General features: G+C 41.3%; 2 protein-coding genes across 2 annotated transcripts; both read left to right on the top strand.

The window, feature by feature from the left end:
- Positions 1-1,059: 1,059 nt before the first annotated feature.
- alpi.2 (alkaline phosphatase, intestinal, tandem duplicate 2) lies at positions 1,060-9,192 on the top strand. Its single transcript, XM_062396399.1, has 11 exons — positions 1,060-1,212; positions 1,876-1,992; positions 3,242-3,357; positions 3,891-4,065; positions 4,286-4,458; positions 4,916-5,041; positions 5,128-5,197; positions 7,074-7,208; positions 7,544-7,735; positions 7,875-7,991; positions 8,632-9,192. The coding sequence occupies exons 1-11, from the start codon at positions 1,137-1,139 to the stop codon at positions 8,904-8,906; spliced, it is 1,572 nt and encodes a 523-aa protein (XP_062252383.1). The 5' UTR covers positions 1,060-1,136; the 3' UTR covers positions 8,907-9,192.
- A 1,013-nt stretch (positions 9,193-10,205) lies between these two features.
- ankle1 (ankyrin repeat and LEM domain containing 1) lies at positions 10,206-19,378 on the top strand. Its single transcript, XM_062394728.1, has 9 exons — positions 10,206-10,546; positions 11,344-11,496; positions 11,770-11,875; positions 12,035-12,158; positions 12,667-15,117; positions 15,634-15,805; positions 16,167-16,329; positions 16,427-16,559; positions 17,284-19,378. Exons 1-9 carry the CDS (start codon positions 10,482-10,484, stop codon positions 17,448-17,450), a joined length of 3,534 nt encoding a protein of 1,177 aa, XP_062250712.1. The 5' UTR covers positions 10,206-10,481; the 3' UTR covers positions 17,451-19,378.
- The last annotated feature ends 4,498 nt before the right edge of the window (positions 19,379-23,876 follow it).

The raw sequence follows: 23,876 nt of genomic DNA, 5'->3' as shown, positions 1-23,876 counted from the left end.
TGGATCAGCAGTGAAGAAAACATTTTCGGAATTGACCTGGGAAACTGCGCAACACAGTCTGTCAAATGCCATGTCCATGTCACAGACGTCTAATGACATGGTTTTAAGTTTGGCCTCTCCACTCAAAGTATTTTCCTATTGTAAAATGCTGATATTGAGAAAAAAAGGAAGAATTAAAAAAAGTTGTGACCTTGTGTTGGTCTGTCTGAACCACAAGTTTGTGCAGTGCCAGAGTGCTGCGAGCTTTCTTTTACCACGCTGCTGAAAACACCACACAGATGTGCAGCCAGACCCACCTGTACTCACACAGATACATGCGTTATCAATTTAATGCCGCCACAAATTCAAACAAGTGGTTGGTGGGTTGTAAATCTCCTCAGACACGAGCTAAAGTCTGGCCAGTTCAAATACGAGCTCGATGAGATGTGTACGACTGTAAAGTAACACAAGCACTTTAATAAAAAGTTGTTATCGTCATCATCACTGAATTATATGATATGATTTATAGTAGCCCTAACACAATAGTGATTAAAGCTGCTGCCGGTTAACATTCACCTGATAGCATTCCAGCTGTGTAGGCGAAAACAGGTAATGGCTTTATTGGATCACAGTTACGATTAATGATTGACAGGCCTCACACACACACTTTAAAAAAACATCCCAGAAGAAGAATGTATCATTTCTGATCAAGCCATTAGAAGCAATTAAAGATCAAATCTGCTGTGGTAAAACAGTCGCTGTCAGCTAAAGGACTGCGGTGACAAAGCACATCATATATCCCCAAACGTGATATCATGTGACTCGTAACACCGGGTCCTCCTATCACATGACACCTTACCACTGACACATCACATATATGAATACTGTAAAGAGAATTGTAGAATGTTGAACATGTTTAATGACAGAGTGCAGTTTATTGAGTTATGTTAGTTGAGGTTATTTGAAAGAAATGCTCAAGGAAAAATGCAAATCTACCTACTGTCCCCAAACGTGACCTGTCACAACACTTGTGTGTGTGTTTGTGTGTCTTCTCCCTTCATATGACCTTTGCTCCTGGGATACAACTATAAAAAGATCTTCGAGTGCTCTTGAACGCAGTTTGCTTATTCTTCAATTTTCTATATAGAGTTAACATCATGGCTCAGAGACATAAACTCCTTTTGACTGGATTATTGATTTTCATCTCGGTGCCATGGACTTGGTGTGATTTAGGTAAAGTTGCACATTACTGCTGTTAATCATCTTTCAGAAACTCTCAGAACTGCCTTTAGAGTTAGTACAGCTAATCAGTTAGAATTGTATAAATTAAAACTGATTTATACAATGAATGTATAATCTGACTGAATCTGCTTGGAAAAATTATAATAAAATATAATATTATATAATAAAAGTATAGTTTACATTACAAACCCACTTGCTATAGACACTAACATACACATAATATATCATGTAATGATCTCCAAGGTTCTTATGTACTGTCTCTATTATTGCTTTTTTGTCATTGTAGCATGGTCATACTATGAATTCAAAGTTGCCTGTCCTATTATTTAGCTTGTTGTTCTTATTTCAATGAGTTTTTAATGTCGGTAATGTTCATAAATCTTTTTTTCGATGTCGCACTAATCATCTCAATGGTTTTACAGTTTAAATTAAATCATGGGACTCGGGGAAAAAATTGCGAACCTCCCAAAAGGCCACTAAATCCCTCCAAAGAAGTTCATGGAGATCGATTCATTTCTTCTTGTGTAATCCTGCTAACTAACAAACAAAAGTAGTGTTGAGAACAGGACCTCTTTGGCAGAGGTAACAAGTCATTCAGAGTTGTTGGTGCCTCTTTGATATCACAATGTATCATGTGTTTTTTACCACCCACAGAAGAAGAGCTCCATGCCAGCTACTGGAACAACAAAGGGAGGGAGGCGCTTCACACTGCCCTGAACGTTCAGCCGAACAACCACCAGGCCAAGAACGTCATCCTCTTCCTGGGGGACGGTCAGTCTCCCACCGATTTAACACGAGTTGACGAACAGTTTTTGGCTTTTAGTCCAATTGGTTTGTTCAGTTGAGAGGAAGCCAATGAAGCTCGTCCTCATTGTGGCTGAGTTCAACGTCAAAGACCACCAGTTTAAACCGAGTGCACTACGTGACCCTTAAAAGCCGGGGCTTATGGGTAGAAGGAGATGAGGGTTGACATCTGATCACCAGCAGTTACTGCTGCCTGGAAAGCCACACATAAGAAAATGAACCGAGGCTAAACCACAGTCCACACAATGCCTGCATGTGTCCTCAACTGATCCGAACACAGAATAAAGGTTGAATTGCAGAAAAGAGTTGAGACAAGTTCATCAGGCTCAGCTGAAGCTTGGTTTCTGGTCTTGACACTGTTTTTTGAATCTACCATTGTTTCTGAAATCTTTGATCTGGTGGACGACTTTCAACTTTTCCAACTCCAGTTTGGACAGAAGATTTCATCATGGTCCCACAAGACGAGCTGTTAATCCCTGATAAGATACTACACGTGGCCATGACCCTTGAAAAAAGATAAAGTGATCACTGCTCTCAACTTCTTCCTCTTTCCTCGATGATTCTAGCTCAATATTTGGTAACACAACTCCACAAATGCCAGTTGCTTAGAGACATTGTGGATTTATGGTCGCAGAGGCCAAACCCATACATGCTGATAGCAGCTCAAGTCAGACTTTATCAATGTTTTGGATTGTAACATTTAACTGGGATGATACTGGGAGCAAATGACAAAGTTCTCGGGTATTACAAAACGATTCTATTAAGGACTTTCTCCATACGCCAACATCAACTTTAAGCACTGTCAGGGCTTTGATGCCCAAACCAAGTTGTGTTGAAATACGGGGTGAGACCATTAATGAATAATATACTCTCATAATGTTACGTGGTTTACGTGTCGATTCTGAAAGTTAGCAAATACTTCGTCCGATCTGAATCTATGATATGAAAATAAGGAGTGAAAATTCCCAAAGAGAGAAAGATATATATAAGAATATATAATCAGGTTTGCAGAGGAGAATAAATATGAAATATTCCTGTATTTGGTTTGCAAATCGTCCGCCAGCCTGTCAGCGTAAATAATTTGGATGTCTTTCACCGGCCTCTAAACTCCGACATCAGCTGAGCCTTATGAGGTTCGCTTTGAGCACAAAGGCAGCTCTGTGCGTTCCTGGTTGGACGTTATCTAAAACTCAGGTGTGCTTCCACCTGATCTCAGGTATGGGGATGCCGACGGTGACGGCTGCTCGGATCCTCAAAGGCCAGTTGGCAGGGAAATCAGGGGAGGAGACCAGCCTGGTCATGGATACCTTTCCTCACCTGGCCTTGTCAAAGGTGAGCACACTCTGAACGACACATGCACTGCTACAATGGAATGCTTTAAAATGAGGACAACATACTTATTATATTATTATAATATCTACTGTTATTATATTTAACTTTATACTTTATAAAACATGAAATCATCAGATTAACTGACTCAAACACTCACACACATACAGAGCTTCTATAAACAACGCTGTCTCTATCACACACCAGTCACACACTGCCGGTACAGCCATCAGGGGCAATTTAGGGTTCAGTGTTTTGCCCCAGGAATTGTTTGGCATGAAGACTGGAGGACACAGGAATCAAACCATTAACTATCTGATTAGTGCGCGCCTGAGCTCCTGAGCCACAGCTGACAATATACCAGTATGTTTTCTATTTATTCATGGTGGAGTAGCAAATCAGTAGATCAAGGATGTAAATCTTTGACTTCATCATAAATGTATAGGCCGTTTCGTCCCCTTTGTTTGAAACCCCTTCACCCTGAATCCGCCCCCACTGCTCACGTCCATGTGTGTGATTGTGTTGGGTCCCTGCAGACGTACAATGTTGACCAGCAGATGCCCGACAGCGCTGGCACAGCCACAGCTTACTTGTGTGGGGTGAAGGCTAACTACGGCACCCTGGGGGTCACCGCCTCCACCCCGAGGTACAACTGCAGCGCCACCTTTGGGAATGAAGTCAATTCAGTTCTGTACCGTGCCAAGCAAGCAGGTGGGTGTAGACTGTAGTTCCATAACGCTTAACTTCACATTTTTATTTCATATAGGACATTTGCACATACAGAACAGCGGTGCTGTGTTCTTACTTTTTGCAGTTAGCTTTCTTTCCTAATACAAAATTCATATACAGTATACGTGAGGTGGAATTTGCATGTTGTCCCTAAAACAGTGGATTCATTATGACCAAGCTGCTCTGTTCTTTTGTTTTTCAGGAAAATCTGTGGGCATCGTCACAACCACTCGAGTGCAGCACGCCTCTCCTGGTGCCAACTACGCTCACACTGCTAACAGAGGCTGGTATTCTGACGCCGACCTCACGGATGAGGCCGTCCAGAACGGATGTCGTGACATCGCACATCAGCTGATCAGCAACGTAGAAATAGACGTAAGCCTTGATGTCAAGATGTCGCTGTGGCGAAACAGCAGAGGGCTCGTGCACTGAAAAAAAACGTAGCAGAACATTTAAATATATCTTTAAACAATTGAGTCTTTGACTTGCTGCTGCCTTATTTTCTATAAACCTGATTTACAGAGAAGTTCCTCCAACACGTCAATTTTTTCTAAAAATTACTAAGCGTCTTCTTTTAAGGAACAATTGCATTTTAACAGACATCATTGTCATTGATTATTAACTACTGATACAGAATGTTTAACCTAACATCCCAAATGATGGTTCGGTCGTACTCAATCTGTATGTGATAAGATAAAAGACATCCACACTAACCTGAAGGTACAGACATCAGGCTGGATCAGAGAATCAGAACCAGAGATCGGAATCAAGAACAAATAAAATATATGGAGTAAGAAATAAGTTTAAATGGTCACAATGTGTCTCCATCCAGGTCATTCTTGGTGGAGGTCGTCAGTACATGTTTCCCCAAACCATGAGAGACCAAGAGTATCCAAAAAATACAGGAGCCCGACTGGACGGACGAAATCTTGTTAGTGAGTGGCTTAAGGACAAAAAGGTAAATGGCCGAATTTGCTATTCTAAATAAATATTACTTTGCTCTAGGGTTGAGTTGTATCCAAGTTGATGTATTGCTTTTTACAGAAAGCTACATATGTTTGGAACAAAGCTGAATTTGATGCCGTCAATCCCGCCAAAACAGACTTCCTGATGGGTGAGTGGAATGTTTTGATTCACCAGTAGAAGTGCCCTTCATTTCCAGTATATAATACTTTTCCAGTTTATTGTACAGACTTTATGTGAACCAACAGTAACTACAAAATTTTGACTCGGCAGAAAATGAATTAGTAATAAGTTTAATTATTATTAAATAGTTTTTTTAATTGACCGGATCAATTCGGAGAAACATTGTAGCAGGAACTTGATAGGGGAGAGCGGGGTAATGTGGGACATTTTTTACATTTGCTCCCCTCTAGGCGAGCTAAACTGATATATCAGTAAAATTTACACATTTCCCATTAATTCAGGATGTTTTCTAGCAATGGAAATGATCAGAATGTCTTCAGGACAAAGGGCAGTGAAAATATGATTGTTTTAAAAAAAGTGGTCTTGTGTCCCACTTTACCCCAGCTACGGGGTAAAGTGGTCCACTTACTTTTTCCACTTTAAAACTACCATAACAACACATGTTGTAATAGTTAAAATCCCGACAGCTAGATTGACAACCACTAATATCGGACTAGTAACAGAATCATGGGGATTGGTCAATTAAGCACATTTATGATTATTATGATTCATGTGATCTCTTGCACATCCTAGCTTGCCGGCACATTGATTCTCTGTCCAATTGGCAGGGACAGGGATATTGTTTTTCTCTGCGTATTCAAATGCCAGCTCACGGCACTTAACTGGAGCAAGGCCATGGAACTGGTCAGCTAGTTGTTTCAAGTGTTTGGCAAGCTCCTCCTCCATCACATCTGTGAATATTCTCTTTACCTCAGCTACTGCACCCCAGACTACTGATTTTAATTTCCCTTTGTCTTTACTTTATGAATCTTTTGAGGGTTGTCTTATCAATATTTCTATCCCTTCCAGCTTTTCTTAAGGACTTCTTTCCTTGCATGACCTCAGCGGCTCCACTCTCCATCTCTGCGAGGGGTGTTTGGCCCCAGGTTGTCTTCCTGGTGTAGTTTCTTGGCATGATGGGCTTTTTATAATGTTTATCACATTAAAAATAAAACATATATAATGTAATATAACACTTAAATATACATAAGACTAAACTTAACTTGTGCTTCATGGTGGGGTAAAGTGAGACACTGTCCCACTTTACCCCACAGCATTCGTCCCACTTTACCCCGAAGCCACAATTTTAGAAAAACAACTTTTTATCAATTCAGGCTAATCTTCAGCTAGCATAAATCACATGGTTTTATATGTTGAAAGTTCATCAACATGTATGATATACGTTTTTCTACCTGAATCAATTTGTTTTGAAACAACATTTAATTAAGTTCCAAGCAAGAATTTTTACTTTTACATGCAAAAAACACATTTTTCTGAAAAAACATACTTTCCACAGCACCTACACCAACTTCTCCTTCATGGCAAGGGGGGAATGGGAGGGGCTTGAAAACATATTAGTCACATGACCACAAATATGTTCCGTTGCCTAGATACAGGGGGTGTTTCACATCACCCGATGTCCCACATTACCCCGCTCTCCCCCATAGCTGCACAATCAGAGATCACAGGTTTGGGTTAAAAAAACCTGACTCAAGGACGCTGTTGTACTTTTTCAGAATTTCATTTCATATTTTGGATCCATTTCTTTCAGTCACTGTTTCCATCGTGAGATTACAGGTTTGACAGTTGACTTTTACATAATTCTTTAGCTCCAAAAAGTCCAAGTAAATTTCTTGAACATTTGTGCTACAAACCTGAGCTAAACTTGGACGTTTAAGGTGAATCTACTATCTTCATAAGAATGTTTGGATGCTTTGTCTCTTTACACAAAAGCTGACATGTTAAATAAGAGGCCATGAGTCAAATCTTAATAATCAGGCTTTGCTCTTTCCTTCTGCATTTAGGTCTTTTTGAGACCAAAGACTGTCGCTATGAGTTGGAGCGGGATCCCTCCATGGACCCATCGCTCTCTGAGATGATGGAGAAAGCTATTAAGATTCTCAGAAAGAACCCCAAGGGCTTTTACCTCTTTGTGGAAGATAAGTGTTCATGTTTCCTGTTGATCTGCACCAGACTTGAAACTCTCCTTAAATGTCCGGTTGGAGTTAAACTGTCTGTTCCAATTATTGAATGAACAATTTCTTCATCACTTTCACATCATAAACTAGTTGTGAATAAATCACAGGTAAATGATAAGGTTAATTGAACACCAGTGATCATCATTTTATTTTCAGCAGAGCGTCATATCTTTTTCGAAATCACAGCAATAAACACATAAAATAATCTGCTGTAAATAAGCATGTTACGAATCAGATTCACATAAGAATTAATGTACAATATACTAATTTGTCAATGACTTTCTTTTGGACCTTAAGCGGGAGAATTGACCATGGGCACCACGGTGGCATGGCCATAAAGGCTCTGACCGAGGCCGTGGAGTTTGACCGGGCGATCGGGCGAGCAGCTGAACTCACCAGTGAACTGGACACCCTGTCTGTGGTCACCGCGGACCACTCCCACGTCTTTGCCTTCGGAGGCTATTCTGCCAGAGGAAACTCTGTGTTAGGTGAAAACAAACAAAACACTTTGTATTCTTTGATCAAGCAAAGTTGGGGAAGGTTTTGTAATAAAAAGAGAAAAAAGCGTCTGCTTTTGCAAGTGAAAAGATAAAGATATTTATTTTAATTTTCATCTGTGGTTTGCAGGGGTGTCTCGCTCATTGGGGGAAGACAAGAAGCGCTTCACTACTGCTGTTTATGGGAACGGACCCGGATTCCAGATTGCCAACGGAACTCGCCCAGATGTGAATGAGTCACTTGCTTGTGAGTGGACTTTGATTATGCTTCCAAATGAGACAATGTGATAGAGCAGCTCCACCTTGTGGCTAAACAGGAAACCGACAGTAGAAATTCTGACAGTGAATTGACAATGAATAATAGAATTGACAGCAATGCCAATGTAACAACTACACCTACCTCCTTTGTTGTAATAGTTTAAAATGTGTATGCAGTATTTTTTGAAAACATGAGATGACAGATGTATTTTTCAGCCACACATAAAAATGGGAGTTTTACCATACTTTTCTGGTGATGTTAGTTTAGTGCACAACTTTGTTTATCTTCAAGTCTGTATTTATATTTGGCTTCAGGACTCAGGGTTACTACTAAGGTTACTTTTGTTACCTTATTTACCTCTCTAACCTAAATCATTCCATCATCTTATACTTAAAATATACTGTATATGTAGTAGTTCTGGTGGCTATACTATCATCACACGGCAGACTATGTGTACTTATTCATGACTTTATATATTCTTCTGCTCTTGTGTTCAACTGTTTTGTGCCTTCTATCTTAATAGGTTATCTGATATAACAGGGCTTTATTTTCTTTAGCCCTCCATGTACTCACGCTATAGATTAGTAGTTTGTCTAATCTAGTTCTCCTTTGTCCCTCTACACTTCAGCGGGTAAAGATTACCGTCAGCAGGCTACAGTCCCTCTGGATTCAGAGACTCATGGCATAGAGGATGTAGCCATCTTTGCCAAAGGTCCCATGTCGCACCTCTTCCACGGTGTCCAGGAGCAGAGCTACATCGCCCATGTCATGGCTTACGCTGCCTGTCTGGAGCCCTACGACAACTGCAGGCTGCCCCCACCCAACCACGCCGGAGCCATCAGCCCGAGCCTGCTGCTCCTCCTGCTGGGCCTCCTCCTCCTCCTGTCACCCTACTCGGTCTGAGCCTGAGATGATGGCCTCTGGAGAAACTGTGCTGAAGTTGGAATAACTGTGCTATCAGAAATTTTGGTTTAAAAATAGATCATCTTCACATTGTACTTTTTGTGTAGAATTGAGTGAGAGGGCGGTTGTCCATGTAACCTTGTTGTTAAAAAAAAGGGGGAAATCATTTGTTATATCCACACATAGACATGTATCACTCCTTCTACTTTATTTATATGAAAATATACTATAATTTTTTTTAAATATGTTTGAATAAAGGAGTCACTTCCTTATGATTAAAGTCAAAGATTGTCTTCTCATGTTTTATGATGATTTGACGAGTCCTTTGCTCTGCTGTGTATATAAGAACCAAGAATAAAAAAGATCTACCTGCTGTGAAAAAGAAAATATAAATGAGTCATTATCTTCTTCCACCATTCTATAGTGTTAATTGATTTTCATTACCTCTACAATGTCCTACATAACTACATAACCTACACCCCAAACCTACTTGAAAGAGAATCATGCTGTTGTTTCTTTCAGTTAAGGCTACTCTTTTTTTACACATACCCCAAAATAGAGGCAGGGACAGATGACCAAGACAAACTTAACCATAGGGATCAGACTATACAGCACAGAACAGACCCATCAACACGTGGGCTGACCAAATTTAAGATGGAAAATAAATGGTACACTTAAATAGCAATGACATTATTCTATGATTGAAAACAGTTTTTTAAATAGAGAGTAAATATTCCAAGTTTAAAATGTCATTACAAACATGTGACCCATGGCCATACTTCATTAAAGTATGCGCAAGGTATGTATAGTTTCAGGGTATCCCAGGCAATGATATCTAAATATAATATATTGCAATAATAGATTTTTTTGCAACACTTTTCTCAAAAAAGTTGCTTCACAGAAAGAAAACGAAATGGAGATTAAAAGAACAACAATCAAAACCACATAAATGTTGAATGAAAATTCACCAAAAAATAAAGACTGAACATATATTAATGTATATAGTACAAAAACATTCACAGTGCTTATAATTAATATACCTTTCAACCGGAGACAATAATCTTTTATTCAAACACAAAGACACAATAACACCCAGTTAAACACAATCTGACACGGATGAGCACCAATTAGATCTGCGCCTCCCTTTCTAGTAACCTGATTGGTGAAAAATAAAGCGATTGTCCAATGAGAGGCCTCAATAGGCGGGATTTCCGGCTGGAGAGGGGGCGTTCAGTGTTTGGAGGGAAGTTTAAGTCAAAGACTCGACCAAAGCACAACACGAGAATAAACAACCGCTGGAAGTTTCCACTGTTTGTCAACAACTTCCCCCCGAGGAGTGGAGATGCGGAAATATGGACTTTATAGTTAACTCCTGGTTGTATGTCTTCAAACATTAGTAGCTCGCGACGTTTAATGGGTCGATGGCGTCCGCAGCTTCTCAGACGCAGCTAGCCCCGCTAGCAAACGTTAGCCTCCATTGAGAGTTACCCACGTCTGGGCTTCTCGGGTTCGGGCCGCGGGGCTGAAGATGCAGGAACGCGGTCACAGGTGATCTGTAAGCGGACAGAGGTGATAATGGATCGACGGAAGAGAAGCCTGGAGGGTCAACTGTGTAAAGCTGTGAACGATGGAGAACCAAGGTGATCGTCCGACCCCCCCCCCCCCCCCCCCACCTCGCTCTTTGTTTGTGTTTTGTCCAGACATGTTGTCTGTCTAGTGCGGAACAGTGTTACTGTGACACGAGATGTTACTCTGGATAATACAAGTCAAACACTAAGTATGCGCCGTGTGGAGCCATTACAATATGATATCAGTATATATATATTAGCCATATATTTATTATATGTGTCAGTGGCTGCTGTCATCTACGATCGTAAATAAACTCGGGGCAGTGAAACGCTTGTTTCATCAGAGATTAACTCATCAAACTTATATTTCAAGGATAAAGGATCAAATATAGACATCGTGGTAAAATTATAAACCACATAGATACTGTTTTTGCTAAAAGGATTTGGAAAGATTGTCCCTGACACAGTCTCACTTAGGAATTATTGTTGAATGATTTCTGCTCTACTGTGTGACTTTCTTGTGTGATATATAGACATATTGTTAATATTGAACTCTACACCACTGGAAACAGCTGCTTCTTTCTTGCTCTAAAAAAAGAACTTGCCAGTGGCAGTACAACACACCAGCTGTTTTTGAATGGTAAAAAATTTGATTTTTGGGGATGAGAAATTTGCAGTTTTATCAATGTGAAACTAATATACTCTAGAGATGTGGTATTGGATTGGTACACGCCACTCTTTCCATAGCTGGCATCTGTATTGCTACATCTCTGCCAGTAACATTTTACTTTGCAATAAAGCAACACTAAGTTGATGTATTCCCCGATGTAGTATACATCTGGTTGTAACAGATCTCTCTTCCTCGGCAGATTGGTGCAGCTGCTTCTTTCACAAGGTGCTTGTCCCGACCTGTTGGGTTCTAAAGGGGTCGCAGCGATACACCTGGCTGTTGGCAAGGAAACAGAGAAGAACATGCGTTGCCTGAAAATGATGCTGGAATTTGGAGCGGACCCCAATATTAGGTATAGTTACTAAAAAGTGAAAATAATGAATGATAGTTATTTTTCCATATCACATTCTCCACATATATAAGCACAGAACTTATAACCAGTAATTCAAATCACTTTTGACCAGTGCAACAGATGCAATTGTCAATGATGTTGAGGAATTTATTGAGCAGACAATTTTTCCTTTTTTAATTAGATTTTTTTTTAAATAGAGACATTACTCACAGTTCAAATTCTTGAGCACAATTCTAATATAATATTTTGTGTCTTTATTTGAATTTCTCCCAGGTCGTCCGAGGGCCTGACTCCTCTTCACATTGCTGCACTGTGGGGATGTTACCAAAATCTGAAGATGCTCTTGATGAATGGAGGAGACCCAAACATCAAAGATAATGTAAGAATAGACTTAAGGAAAGTGTATGAGCCTCTTTTCAGGACATGGAAAATAAAGATAAAGGGACTTGTGCATAAAACACTTAGCATTATCTAAAATCACTGTTTATAAATGGAGGTTCTGTTAAGTTTTTGCCTGTTATCTTCTTCATTTGTGCAGGAAGGGAATACACCAGGGAAGCTTGCAGTGCAACAGGAGAATCGGAAATGTGCACTGGTCCTCCAGGAATACCAGGCCAGCTCAGTAGACACAGAGGAGGACGACTTACCTCACTTTCAATACTGTAAGATCATCTCTTTGAAAGTTTTGTTCTGTTGGTGATTTTCATATTTAGTTGTTTATCAGATCATTTAAGTACAAAAATTATTCATCTATTTTTTTATTATTTCCATAACTATATCTAAAGAAAGCCATACTTCACCAGTGGTGTTACAAATGGTAGCGACATATACTAATGTGGTAATTTACCTAATTTAAGTTTTTAAAACTTTTCCTAACTTGTCAGCAGTGTGTCACATCATTATAATAAAAAATTTATTAAATTGTATACTAACAATGACATGCAAGTCTTGACTTTGGATATTGTTTGTCTCAAATAACACTGGGAACCAGGGCAGTTGAGCAATAAATACCACCAGTACCTGCTGTAATTTACTTCAAAATTGACCTCTAACCTTCACAGTTTCCCGGCCAAATTAAACAAACACGGGGCCGATCATCTGTCTGTCAGATAGTTTTTTACCTTTTGTTGAAACTGTTAATTTAATATTTTTAATACATTTTCTCCACAGCTGTGTATTCAGACCAAACAGACACGTCCAGCTACCCTGCCTCAGACTCCAGCTTCAGCTCCCACTCCTCTATGATGAGCGACTACAGTGAAGCCCTGTTGAGCAGCACTCGGCGCTCATCTTTCTTTAACCTGGCTAACATGAACGGGAGGCCAGGCTGCCAAGGATTTTCATATAACAGACTTTCTGATGTGGACTCAATGAGATATCACAACCAGGACTGGAACAATTCCTTTGCACCCTGGGCAGAGGGTCCCTCCATACTATCAAGCACTCGCATGTCTGCTGTGGGCCTTGCAGCTCCAATGCCGATCCTCAAGGAGGATGATTTATTAACAAACGATGATGTGTTCAAGGCAAACAAACATGCTGATGGCAGAATCTCTCCCTCCCGAAGAGACACTCTTCCAGCACTTCACTCTAGGCGAACAAGTCGCAAGAGCGTGACCTTCAGGAATGTCGATGAAATTTTCCCGGTGTTTAGTCCCGATTCTCCCAAACAGCAGCACACTGCCGACAGCAGCCAGTGCACCAGCAACTTAACCTTTGACCTCTCTGATTACTCTGGCTTCCTGGATTCAGAACGCATGGCCACAGTTTTACACAAGCAGGGTATCGACGTCACATCGCCGGATCATGTCTATGTTTTCAGCAGGGAGAGCAGCACCAGCACGGAAGAAGACATGGAGAAAACAGTTGTCAGACATTGTGCTCTGCAAGAGAGTGATGATGAAGAGGAGAGGGAAAGTGTAAAAGAGGCTCAGGCTAATGTAGCTGAACAGCCAGCACGGCCCTGTGGGAGCAGTAGCAGCGGCACGGCCAGTAGTGATTACAGTAGCTGTGACAGTGACCATTACACCAGTGCTCTGGATGCGTCTGCTTTACACCCGGCTGAGGAGGAGGTCTCTTTCAGGCATGAATCTGGCAAAAAGACTGAGATTTCTAAAGACTCTGATTCTGAATGTATGTGGCGAGCTGGGAATCTCACACCCGTTAAACCCCAGATAGTTTCAGAACCTGAAACTACAGACCATTTACAGAAAATCCTTGATAAACTGTCCCTGTGTGAGTTAAAATCCCCAAACAATGAAGCATTTGCATCTAACGGTCCTGTTGTGGACACTTCAAGTGAAGGCGGAGTTGACGAGGAGGCTACAACACGTACGACAGATGCCGAATCTGATGCAGTTCAAGTTTTTGAGGAAGTAGCCGAACTCCCGTTCACGCCGAGTCCTTTCGTAACTGGCAGGACTCGCTCCAGGTTGAGTCGCTGCTCACTGAGAACAAGCAAAACGCACGAGAGCCTCCTCCTCACTTCGTCTCTGTTTGAGGAGACCCTGCCTTCGCCAGTTCGAACACGCCACCAGACGCCCAGGTCTCGGAGCAGTATAGACTATTACAGGTCGCCACCTGTGACTCATTATACGCCATCATATTCAGGGAGTAGCACTGGAGGAGACTCCTTACCTGCAGATTGCAAGGACACGCAGTCCTGCACCCTGAGGGCTGGTTCAGCTGTTAGCCATAGCCAAGATGATACCATCATCCTCTCCAAGAGTGTAACTGAATCACAGACTTTATCAGATACAGTCTTACTGGGTAAAGACCAGGACTCTGTAATGGATGCTTATGAATTAAACCTCGCAGAGGTTGTGCTTGCTATGCGAGGCCAAGACAGGGATGTTGCTAAAGGTTTAGATTTTATGACCGATGATGTGACGAGTACAGATGAGGCATTAACAAAGGGGAAGGTACACGATAAACCTGACGAGGCCAGAAGCGACAGCGTAGGAAACAAAGATGTCTGGATCACTGAGGACTGCAGCTCTCAGCTGGACTCTGTGTCCTCTTCATCCAGCTCCAGTTACTTTTCCCCCAGGAGGTCCAGGGACGACTCTGACCCGGCGAGTACCCCGGGCACAGGATGCACCCCGAGGTACAGCATCAGCCGGCTGTCGGGCTGTCGCAGGCCTCAGCACCTGGCCAACCTGTCTTACACACCCGGAGGGCGTCCGCTCATTCGGGATCTGGAAGAACCGGTGGAGTACCTGTACACCGATACAGAACAGGGCCACAAGTTGATCGAGACCCACGTCCCACCGACTGCGGACACCTCGCTCAGCTCCAGCATGAGTGCCAGCAGCAGCGAGGACACCATCCTTTATGACTGGCGCTTGGTGCAGACCGAATTGACGAGCAGCAGAGGAAAGGAGAACCAGAAGCCTCCGACGGTGATAAAGAAAGAGAAACAGGATGAGGGGGAGAGTCATTTCTTGCCTGACACTAAAGGGTTAACGGACAAGGATCTGAGATCGAGGCTCCTCGAGCTGGGGGAGAGTCCAGGTCCGATCAGCAGCCGCACCCGGCCCACATACATGAAAAGACTACGCCGCCTGATGCAGGAGGCCCAAGCCCCACATCACCAGAAGCAATTAGACCAGCCGCACACAGGTGAGGCTTTTTTTAGTTATTGATTCAGTTATTGATCACTGTTTATCTACATTCAGATAAGGATAGTAGCAGTTTTTTTTTTTTTTTTTTTAATAATCGATACTTGTTGGAGCCCGACGGACATATCAATATATGAGTCTTTAACAATCATCATATTAGTAATTTGTGTCAATAAGATAACTTTAAATATTTTTTTTTATCTAGTTCAAGTTATTATTTATTTATGTTGTATTATATGTCATTATTTATTCATACATATATTGCTCGATAAATCTATAAGGAATTTCTTACTTGCGGATATCAGTATATAGGCTCTGATAGAAATGTTTGGCCTATGAAGTAGTGAAATACTGAGTTGACATTCAAATTACTATGTCAGTCACGTTGTGGGTGGATTAGATCAGAGCTACTGAATGAATGAGACTTATTAACACATTTACTACAATCATTTATCTTATTAGCACGGTCGCTGGCACACACTCATTTTCATGTGCTTCCCCCCCCCCAACCCCTCAGGTGATTCCGGTTACAGTCCCGAGTTGTGTCGGGCCCTGAAGACCTTCCAGCTGCCTGACTGTCAGACTGACGAGCAGGATCTATGTCAGCAGTTTGACCAACCAGATCAAAACAGGAAGTGGAGGGAGGGCGTCATTAAGTCCAGCTTCAACTACCTGCTGCTCGATCCAAGGTTCGAGCGTCTCTCACGCTGCGTTACGTGATTTGCTTTGCTTTCTGTCCTGTTATGTTGCCAGATGTTATGAGATGGTGACATTTTTATTTTAATACTCTACAGTCCACTCTGATTCACTAGAACAGTACACACTAATACACACCTATTTCATTTAGTCAAGGTTATAGACAATATTCACATTGTTTACTTAATACATCAGTGATGATCAATTGGTTCATTGACTTATTTGCTCATTAGTGCTCATACAGCTTAAAAAAAATCTTTGAAATCAAATCTACAATTTTTACCACACATCTCGCCACTCGCCTTGTGATCCTCAAACATAATGAAATGGATCTTTGTGTTTCTTCTCCGTCAGAGTCACGAAGAACCTCCCGTTCCGCAGCCACACCATGACTCCACAGGAGTGTTTCCAGGCTTTTGTCAACGCCATATTTTATGTGGGGAAGGGGAAACGCTCCCGGCCTTACAGCCACCTGTACGAGGCTCTAGAGTACTTCAGAGGGGATAAGACCTGCAAGGTAGGACACTGGCCACATGCTGATCATTCTTAAGAATTAAAATAATCATCATGTGAAATGGATCGGTAAAACATAAACCTTTTCTTCTCTGCGACAGAAACTGTGCCCCAAAGTGCAGCACATCCTCCAGGTGTGGGAGGCCGGGCAGGGCGTCGTCTCCCTGCATTGTTTCCAGAACGTTATTCCAGTGGAGGCCTTCACTAGAGAGGCCTGTATGGTGGAGGCCATCGGTGAGTACATCACCGCGAGTCTCTGTGAAGTGGCAAACAGTGCTGCTATCCACTGGGGAACTCCAGGTTGAACTCTCATCTCCTCTTTATCAGCAGCTTTTGTTACTGATCATTTGACCCATAATTGGGGTCAAATGATTATTTATTGTCTGGCTGTTGGTTTGATCCCAAGCTCCTCAGCAAGATGCTTGCCGGGGTGTCCTTGGGCAAGGTATTGAACTCCAAATTGACTGTGCTGATGGTGAATGGCGAGTGATAGGAAATGGTGTCAGCTTATAGTAGCACTGTGTGAATTTGAATGGGTGAATGTGGGTAGTAATTTTTAATGGCTCGAGTGGTGGATAAGAGTAGATAAGTGCTACATGAATACAGTTCATTTCCCTATTACCATATGAAATATGTAGTATTAATTACAGTGGCTAATTACATTCAATTTTGTCTTCATTTAAATTTTCACCTTATTTGGAAATCAAATGTGACATAATCACAATGATGCACTGTACATCTTATTTTTTAACAATAAAATGGTGATTTCTAAAAGCTGCACTTTTATTCTACTAGGTTATTGTCAATTGAATGTATAAGCCATCTCTGTTATATTGCACAGAGGCTGCCTCATCCTTATTGTACCAACAGTGCAACTCAATGCTTGTTCTTGTGTCAATATTGATCTTGTGCCGGACCAGTCTGTCAATAACCAATCGATTCTCTGATAACATCACAGGTCTGAAGATGCTCACCAATCAGAAGCGAGGCGATTTTTATGGCGTGGCGTCCAACTGGCCGGTGAAGCGTAAGCGGGAGCTGGGCGTCCACATGCTCTCCCGGGCCATGCAGATCTTCCTGGCTGAGGGCGAGAGGCAGCTCAGACCGGCAGACATCAGGCAGTAGCGACCCCTACAGGAGAGGGGCATGAACAGCAACAAAACACCAACACAGGGAAATACCACTAGGAATAAAAAAGGAATCCTTGATGGGTTTGAACCTCAGGATCCCTCTGTGCTGCGGTTTGGCATTATCTCTAGTTCTCCTGCTGTATATTAACTCTGATCGCTCCCTTAGTTAAATACACTCTGTCTTACATGTGACACTATCTGGAATAGACATTTACACCCTTTGAATTTGAAGATCATTTCGCTTGATACTGTATAAGGATTAAGGAAAAACGTGGGAGTGTGGAGATGAGCATTATGATAAAATACAGAATTATAACTGCAGCTCTTTCATCAGTCAGGAAAGATATTTTACAAAAACATTCTTCCCAGCGGGACATGTTTCATCTCATCTACTATAATGATCCTTTAAATTCATCCACAACCAAATTCAAATATCTTATGTGGCATTTTTAAATTAACTGGTGCTGCACTGATCTTATGTATTTTCCAAAGAAGCTTTATCGTGTTACTACTGCAGTGTAAAATTAATCCGAGGCCAACATTTGGCTCTTACTACTTAGTTTAAACTTTAAGAAACTTGATATGTGTCAAAAGCATTTGTTCATGTGACTGGATTCACATTTCTTTTCTTGTATATTTAAAATGTTTTTTTTTAAAGAAAGCCAGTGATGTCGTAGCCTTATTGGTGTTTCCTATGTGTACAATTCTTTTAGGAATTTCAATATGATCAGTCTTGTGTAAAAAACAGGATGCTGACGTTTTCAGTATCACAACTTAAAAATGTTCAGATGTCCAAGTTAGTCGCTAAACTGGTTTGTGTTATTTCGCATGCTGTCATGAAATATGGATAATCCTACAGATGTGTTTTTTTAATGTATATTTCAACTAGGTTTGTGGGTATCAAGATAATTATATCCTAAAACTCTTGTTCACTTGCCTGGAAGGTGCCAAGTCATTATCTCACTGGGACGGCTTGAAGAGCAACAATTACAAACTGAACACTTGTAGTTTGGAAAGATAATTTTCTTTTTTATTCTCAATCCCCTTGTTTACGTAAAAACACCTGACCTACAGCATTAACATTTTCATCATGAAATTAGTTGTATGCAAATAATAACCTTTATTAAATAAACATTAAAGCTATTTTAATAACGTGTCAATTAAGAGCGTAGAGACACCTTTTGAGGTTCCAGGTTTTTGTAGTTAAACATAAAAATTCCAAAAGTAAATTTAGATCAATCTTTTGTAGTTTGTCAGTTGTGTATGAATTGTTAGAACGTTCTTGTTTCATGTTAAGCATCAACAGTAACTTCAGCTTTAATTCCTGTTTATTTTCCCCTTATTTTGCATTTATGTAAAAAAAAAAGAAGAAATACAGAAGACTTAAATTCTTGAAGTGGTCGACTGGTGTTTTGAATGTCTTGTTCATCGGTGTCCCTCTAGTGGACAAAGGAAGTCATGAAATCTCGGAAGTAATCTTCATGCAGAAATATGATGCATTGAAAGTGGTGCTTCGTTCTTAATGTGTTTTTTTGTCTAATACTTTTATTGAAAAAAGATAAAATATTTTTTAAACTATAATTATTTTTACTATTACTCTACCTTTTGCCAAAAACGGCTTCAGTTACATGAATCTTATAAAATGCATTTTTATTTATGTATTAAGAACATTGAGGTTGCTTTGCAAGAGCAGGTTTTTCTTCTCATGTTGAAAGATGCAAATCTAATTTAGGAACAATGGTCTTCAGTTACTGATGTGACTCATCCGGCCACATAGATGGACAGCTTCTCGGTAGTGATGAGCCAATCATCTTATTACAAGCATCATCATGGTTTGATGTGTGTGAGTGTAGTTGTGTGTCTCTGTGTGTGAGTGGACTGACCCGCTCTGACTTTACTGACACATTAAATTACCTGACTGAGCAGAGCTGCGTATCTGATCTGTATCATTTTATATGTGCAAATTTAATGTTAGGACTCAGAGGCATAAAATACTAGTATATTTAAAATACTTGATATATTTTACTTGATGATTGACTCTATTTCAGGGCTATTTTAAAAGTGTAAGCTTACATTTATGAGTAAATGAAACTAAAAGACCATGTAGTAAAGGGGTTTTCCAGTAGCACCAGTAATGTTGTTCATCTTCGCTGGTCGAGCGCCGGCTTTTGATTCACAATCTGAATTGTCGTGTTCACAAAACAGTGCAGTTGCTTTTCTGGACATTTTTTCATGGAAAGCAGCAAATTTCAGAGATAAAGTGGGTTTAATGAACACACAGGATTCAGAGTGTGAATCAGATCATTCAGAAACAAATGTTAATGACTTGCTTAAATTATTTGTATATTTATCATAGTGTAAAATAACCTTAGTTTAGTCTACAGCATACATTTATATACATATTATAATCAAAACCTGATTTAATGGGATTAAAACATTTATAAAATTATCTTTTGATGAATGTGTTTTTAAATTGGGAAAGCTGGATAAGCAGATATAAGTTATGGCTTGACCAGCTGTTGGTTAATCTGTTTTGCAGTATATACAAATATTATTAATATTTGTATTATTATTTCATTAACATAAAAGTATAGATAATTTGAATCTTGTCCTTACACAGTAGCCCAGTCAAAAACTGAGGCCTATGTGAATTCAGATTAACAGGGATTCATAATTTTTTTTTTAATTGTGCTGACTGCTGAGGCAGCTGTTTGGTTTATAAACACACATCTCACAACTGTTCAGTTGTTCATGACGTGTTCGTTAATTAAATAAAACCTTTCTATAAAGTTTCTTTTCTTTTGAAGACAATTCTTAAAAAATGTGAATCACCACTTGTAATAGTTATTTAACAATTCAAGTGTATTTTTTTTCTTTATCTATCATTTATATTTAAGTACTGCAATTGTAGAGAATATATATATTTGCAAAGAGCATGAAATAAATAATTTAAGGTATTGTTTTTAAAATAACTTTTTTACATAGCAGATAGTGACTAGTAACACTAAATATTTTCTACTTTAAATATGTATCAGATCAACACACTGCGTTTATTCATAGGATTAATGTCTGAATATTCAGAATGATAAATCCAACCTCATCATTTCAACATCTTCTCCATCTATTGTAAGAGAATCATATGAAAAACAACTGCATCACTGAACTCTATAGTGACCACTTATTTGTCAATGAGGCCAAAGAGAACACGGAATTGAAACAATCAGGAAAACACTGGAAAGTTGTTTTATGGATCTTTAATGGTTCGACGAAAAAAACAAACATGAAAAGTAAATACTTTAATAAACGGTATATAAGCTTTGTTCCATAATGACATGTCAGTGTTAATAAATCATGACTTTTAATACATTAACATTACCACTTCAGTGGCTTACCTTGTGTTCCGGGTCAGATTGGCAGTGACTAAAAGGTCGTTCATCTTATTGGAGAGTCTTGCTGGTTTTTGTGTCACACTTTCAACAACTGAATCATTTATCAAACTGTAGATACACACCATATTTTTTCTTTAAAGGTCATTTCCCCGACTATCTCTAGAATCTTTATTCCACTTTCCCCCGCTGCTGTAGACAGACTCGGAGCTCTCCGCCCCCCCAGCCAGCGTGATCAAGATCCAATCTGAACTGCCTCGACATTCGCGCCGCCGGTGTGCGTCTGCAGTCGGTGGGAGGCAGAGGAGTGGGGGTGAGGGGGGGTGACAGGCGGAGAAATAAATAACGGCATCATCAGCATGTTGAGACGCTATTCCTTGTGACGGTCGGATGAAATCTGGGACACAGTTGCATTCATCGTTCAGTGAGCTCTACCACACAGCTAAACCCACCGACAGCAATGAATGTTGATTGTGACCTTTGCTGTGGTTTGGAGGACTTCTGTAGCGTCTGCTGCTGAGATGATCTTCTTCTTCTTCTTCTTTGTGCGAATGTTCAAGGAGTCGTCGGCCTCGGCTGCAAACGCAGGTGTCCGCACGAGTTTGACTTCATCTTTTTCCAAGACACCCGTTGACAAAGGCTGGCCACAGGGCACAATCAACGGTCGATGGTTTTCAATTTGGTAGAAACTCACCGACAGCGTTGAATGTTCACTGGTGCGAGCACAGACCTGATGGTGACCAGAGATGATGGCAGAGGGGACGTGTCTTCAGTGAGGGGGCGAGGAGGCGTCACACTAAATCCCATCCCAAGGTCACTAAGAGGAGTCATGAGTGTTCAACATGGAACAATAACCCCCCCCCCCCCCCCCGTTGTCTTACTTTTATTTTTTAATTCACAGTTGTAAAATGTTTATATTCAAACACACATAATCCTGCCTTATTTCAGTAGTGATGGTCATTCACACACTTTACCTGAGGATAGGAGATAATAGTAAACATTAAGGAACTACACACTAAATGCAGTTTATTATTAAAACAACTGCTCCCTGTGCTCTCCTCTAAACCACAGTATGTAAAAAGAAAAGCAGAACTAGCTTTGACCAACCTCTTCTTAACTCCTGACAGAGAATGATCTCTGTGTGCAGTAACCTCCATGACACACGGCCATCATGACACCAGAGACAGTCAGATTCTGGGAACTCGTTTTTTTTTTATATCACAACAAGTAGCAGTTAGAGGAGGGGGAGTCATCCTGAAACTCGAGACTCATTGCAGGTTTTGGTAAACACAGCACCTGGGCGTGGGCTGCAGCCGGTGCTCAGCTGGTTGAGTTGAAGCACAGCGGCACAGTGAGGCCTCCAGAGAGGCGCTGGCGTGCCCCGAGGGCTTCCTGCAAGGTGGAGGATGAGGAAGAGGCAGGGTGTGAAACTGCAGACTCACCCTGATCAATGGCGTCTGCTGCTTTCGCTATGATGTGGCACTGGGGCTTTTCTCTCTCTCTCTCTCTCTCTCTCTCTCTCTCTCTCTCGCTGTGCTATTAACAGTAAAGGAACTGTCCGCCATCTTGCATAAAGGATTTTATTACACTGTGCTGATCCAGTGTTGCTCACGATGAGAAAGGCGATGAGCAACAAAGTGTGTGAGACGCACAACAATCAAATGCCACAGGGCTGCTGCTGCTGCTGCTGCTGCAATTATATAGATACGATGTGACAGTGAAGCTGTGGCAGTGAGTCAAGATGTGGCCGGGTGATAAATGTGGTGTTGGGACACTTTCAGCCGGCAGGATCGGGGGGTGACTAAGACGATATCTCCCGCTTCTTCTCACACAGAAAGCTCAGTTAAAAATAACACTGTGACTATTGAGCCACATCACATTAAGTAGTAATCGCTGAAGAATTCTAAACTTTTTCCACCACACTGACTGACGGCGAAACAATGCGCCGCTTCTCTTTTCTCCTTTGGATCACAAGAGCCGCTTCGACTTTTTCTCATTTCCTGTGCATCTCTCTTAATAAATTCTGTAAGTTTGTCACTTGTGAGCAAGAGCCAAAACTATATCGTAACCCAAAATACTTCAGTCACCAAAGAAAAAAAACTGCTTGCCGACTGCCCGGACCGAAAAAGCCCAGTCCTCGCTGCGAGGGACACGGCTAACTCGGTGGCTCGTCTCTCTCCCCGCTCCCCCGCACAGCGATTTGAGTGACAGCGTTGGAATTGACAGAAGTGGATGAGAAGGAATGTTGCTTTATAAAGGTCTTCTCTGGCCCGCAGGAGGAGGGTGACAGTGGGAAGAAGGATCCGGGGGAACACGCAACGCGCAGAGAGAGAAGGGCCCTGAGCTGACGATGTGGCCTTAATCTGAGTGACAAGGTCTGCACATCAGCCCTCCAACCAGCCCGGGTTTGGAGGGGGAGGGCAAGAGGGGAGGAGGCTGGGGGTGAGAGAGCTGAGGGGAGACAGGAGGGGAATGAGAAGGGAGGGAGAGGGCGGATGAGGGTGTCCTTCCTTCAAACGTGCTGGCCTTAATGGCACGGACAGCTCTGACATTTAACCACTGAATCATTTTTAGATAAGTGGATGTGCTGCGGAGGAATGTGACTTGTAAAAATTTCAGGAGGCGTTTTTTCAGGCTGAAGGAAAAAGGACCAGAACCAAACCTCCGCCGGGGAAATCACACAACACGGTTCCTAATGAGAGGAGCGACCCCCGGGAAGAGAACGAGGGCAGATTAAAGGGGAGAGAAGCAAGATCCTGACTTTAAGGGGAATTTAATTGGTGGGACTAGTTTGGAAAATTTGTACAGAAGTGAACTGAAAGCTAATTTAACTAGTTGGGATCAATACACCTGCTGTCCTGGTGAATCACTACAATCGTGACCCAGGGTGCTACAGGTGAAGGCCAGGGACTCTGAGCAGAGGGAAACAGAAAAGCTACAAGAACAGAAATGCCAAGAGCCGCCCCGAGCAACGTTCACAACATAAAAACCGGCCGAACAAGTTTGCCTGAGCAGATCCTGTCGTAAGTTTGAAT

The sequence above is a fragment of the Platichthys flesus genome, chromosome 9 (assembly GCF_949316205.1).
Source record: "Platichthys flesus chromosome 9, fPlaFle2.1, whole genome shotgun sequence".
NCBI lineage: Eukaryota > Metazoa > Chordata > Actinopteri > Pleuronectiformes > Pleuronectidae > Platichthys > Platichthys flesus.
Note: the sequence above shows the minus strand (reverse complement) of the source record. Positions and strands in the feature narration are given on the sequence as shown.

Coding starts and splice junctions, on each gene's coding strand:
- alpi.2 (XM_062396399.1), top strand. CDS start 1,137: ATGGCTCAGAGACATAAACTCCTTTTGACTGGATTATTGATTTTCATC. Junction 1,213..1,875: donor ATGGACTTGGTGTGATTTAG/GTAAAGTTGCAC, acceptor TACCACCCACAG/AAGAAGAGCTCCATGCCAGC. Junction 4,459..4,915: donor TCAGCAACGTAGAAATAGAC/GTAAGCCTTGAT, acceptor GTCTCCATCCAG/GTCATTCTTGGTGGAGGTCG.
- ankle1 (XM_062394728.1), top strand. CDS start 10,482: ATGGATCGACGGAAGAGAAGCCTGGAGGGTCAACTGTGTAAAGCTGTG. Junction 11,497..11,769: donor GGAGCGGACCCCAATATTAG/GTATAGTTACTA, acceptor AATTTCTCCCAG/GTCGTCCGAGGGCCTGACTC. Junction 12,159..12,666: donor CTTACCTCACTTTCAATACT/GTAAGATCATCT, acceptor TTTTCTCCACAG/CTGTGTATTCAGACCAAACA.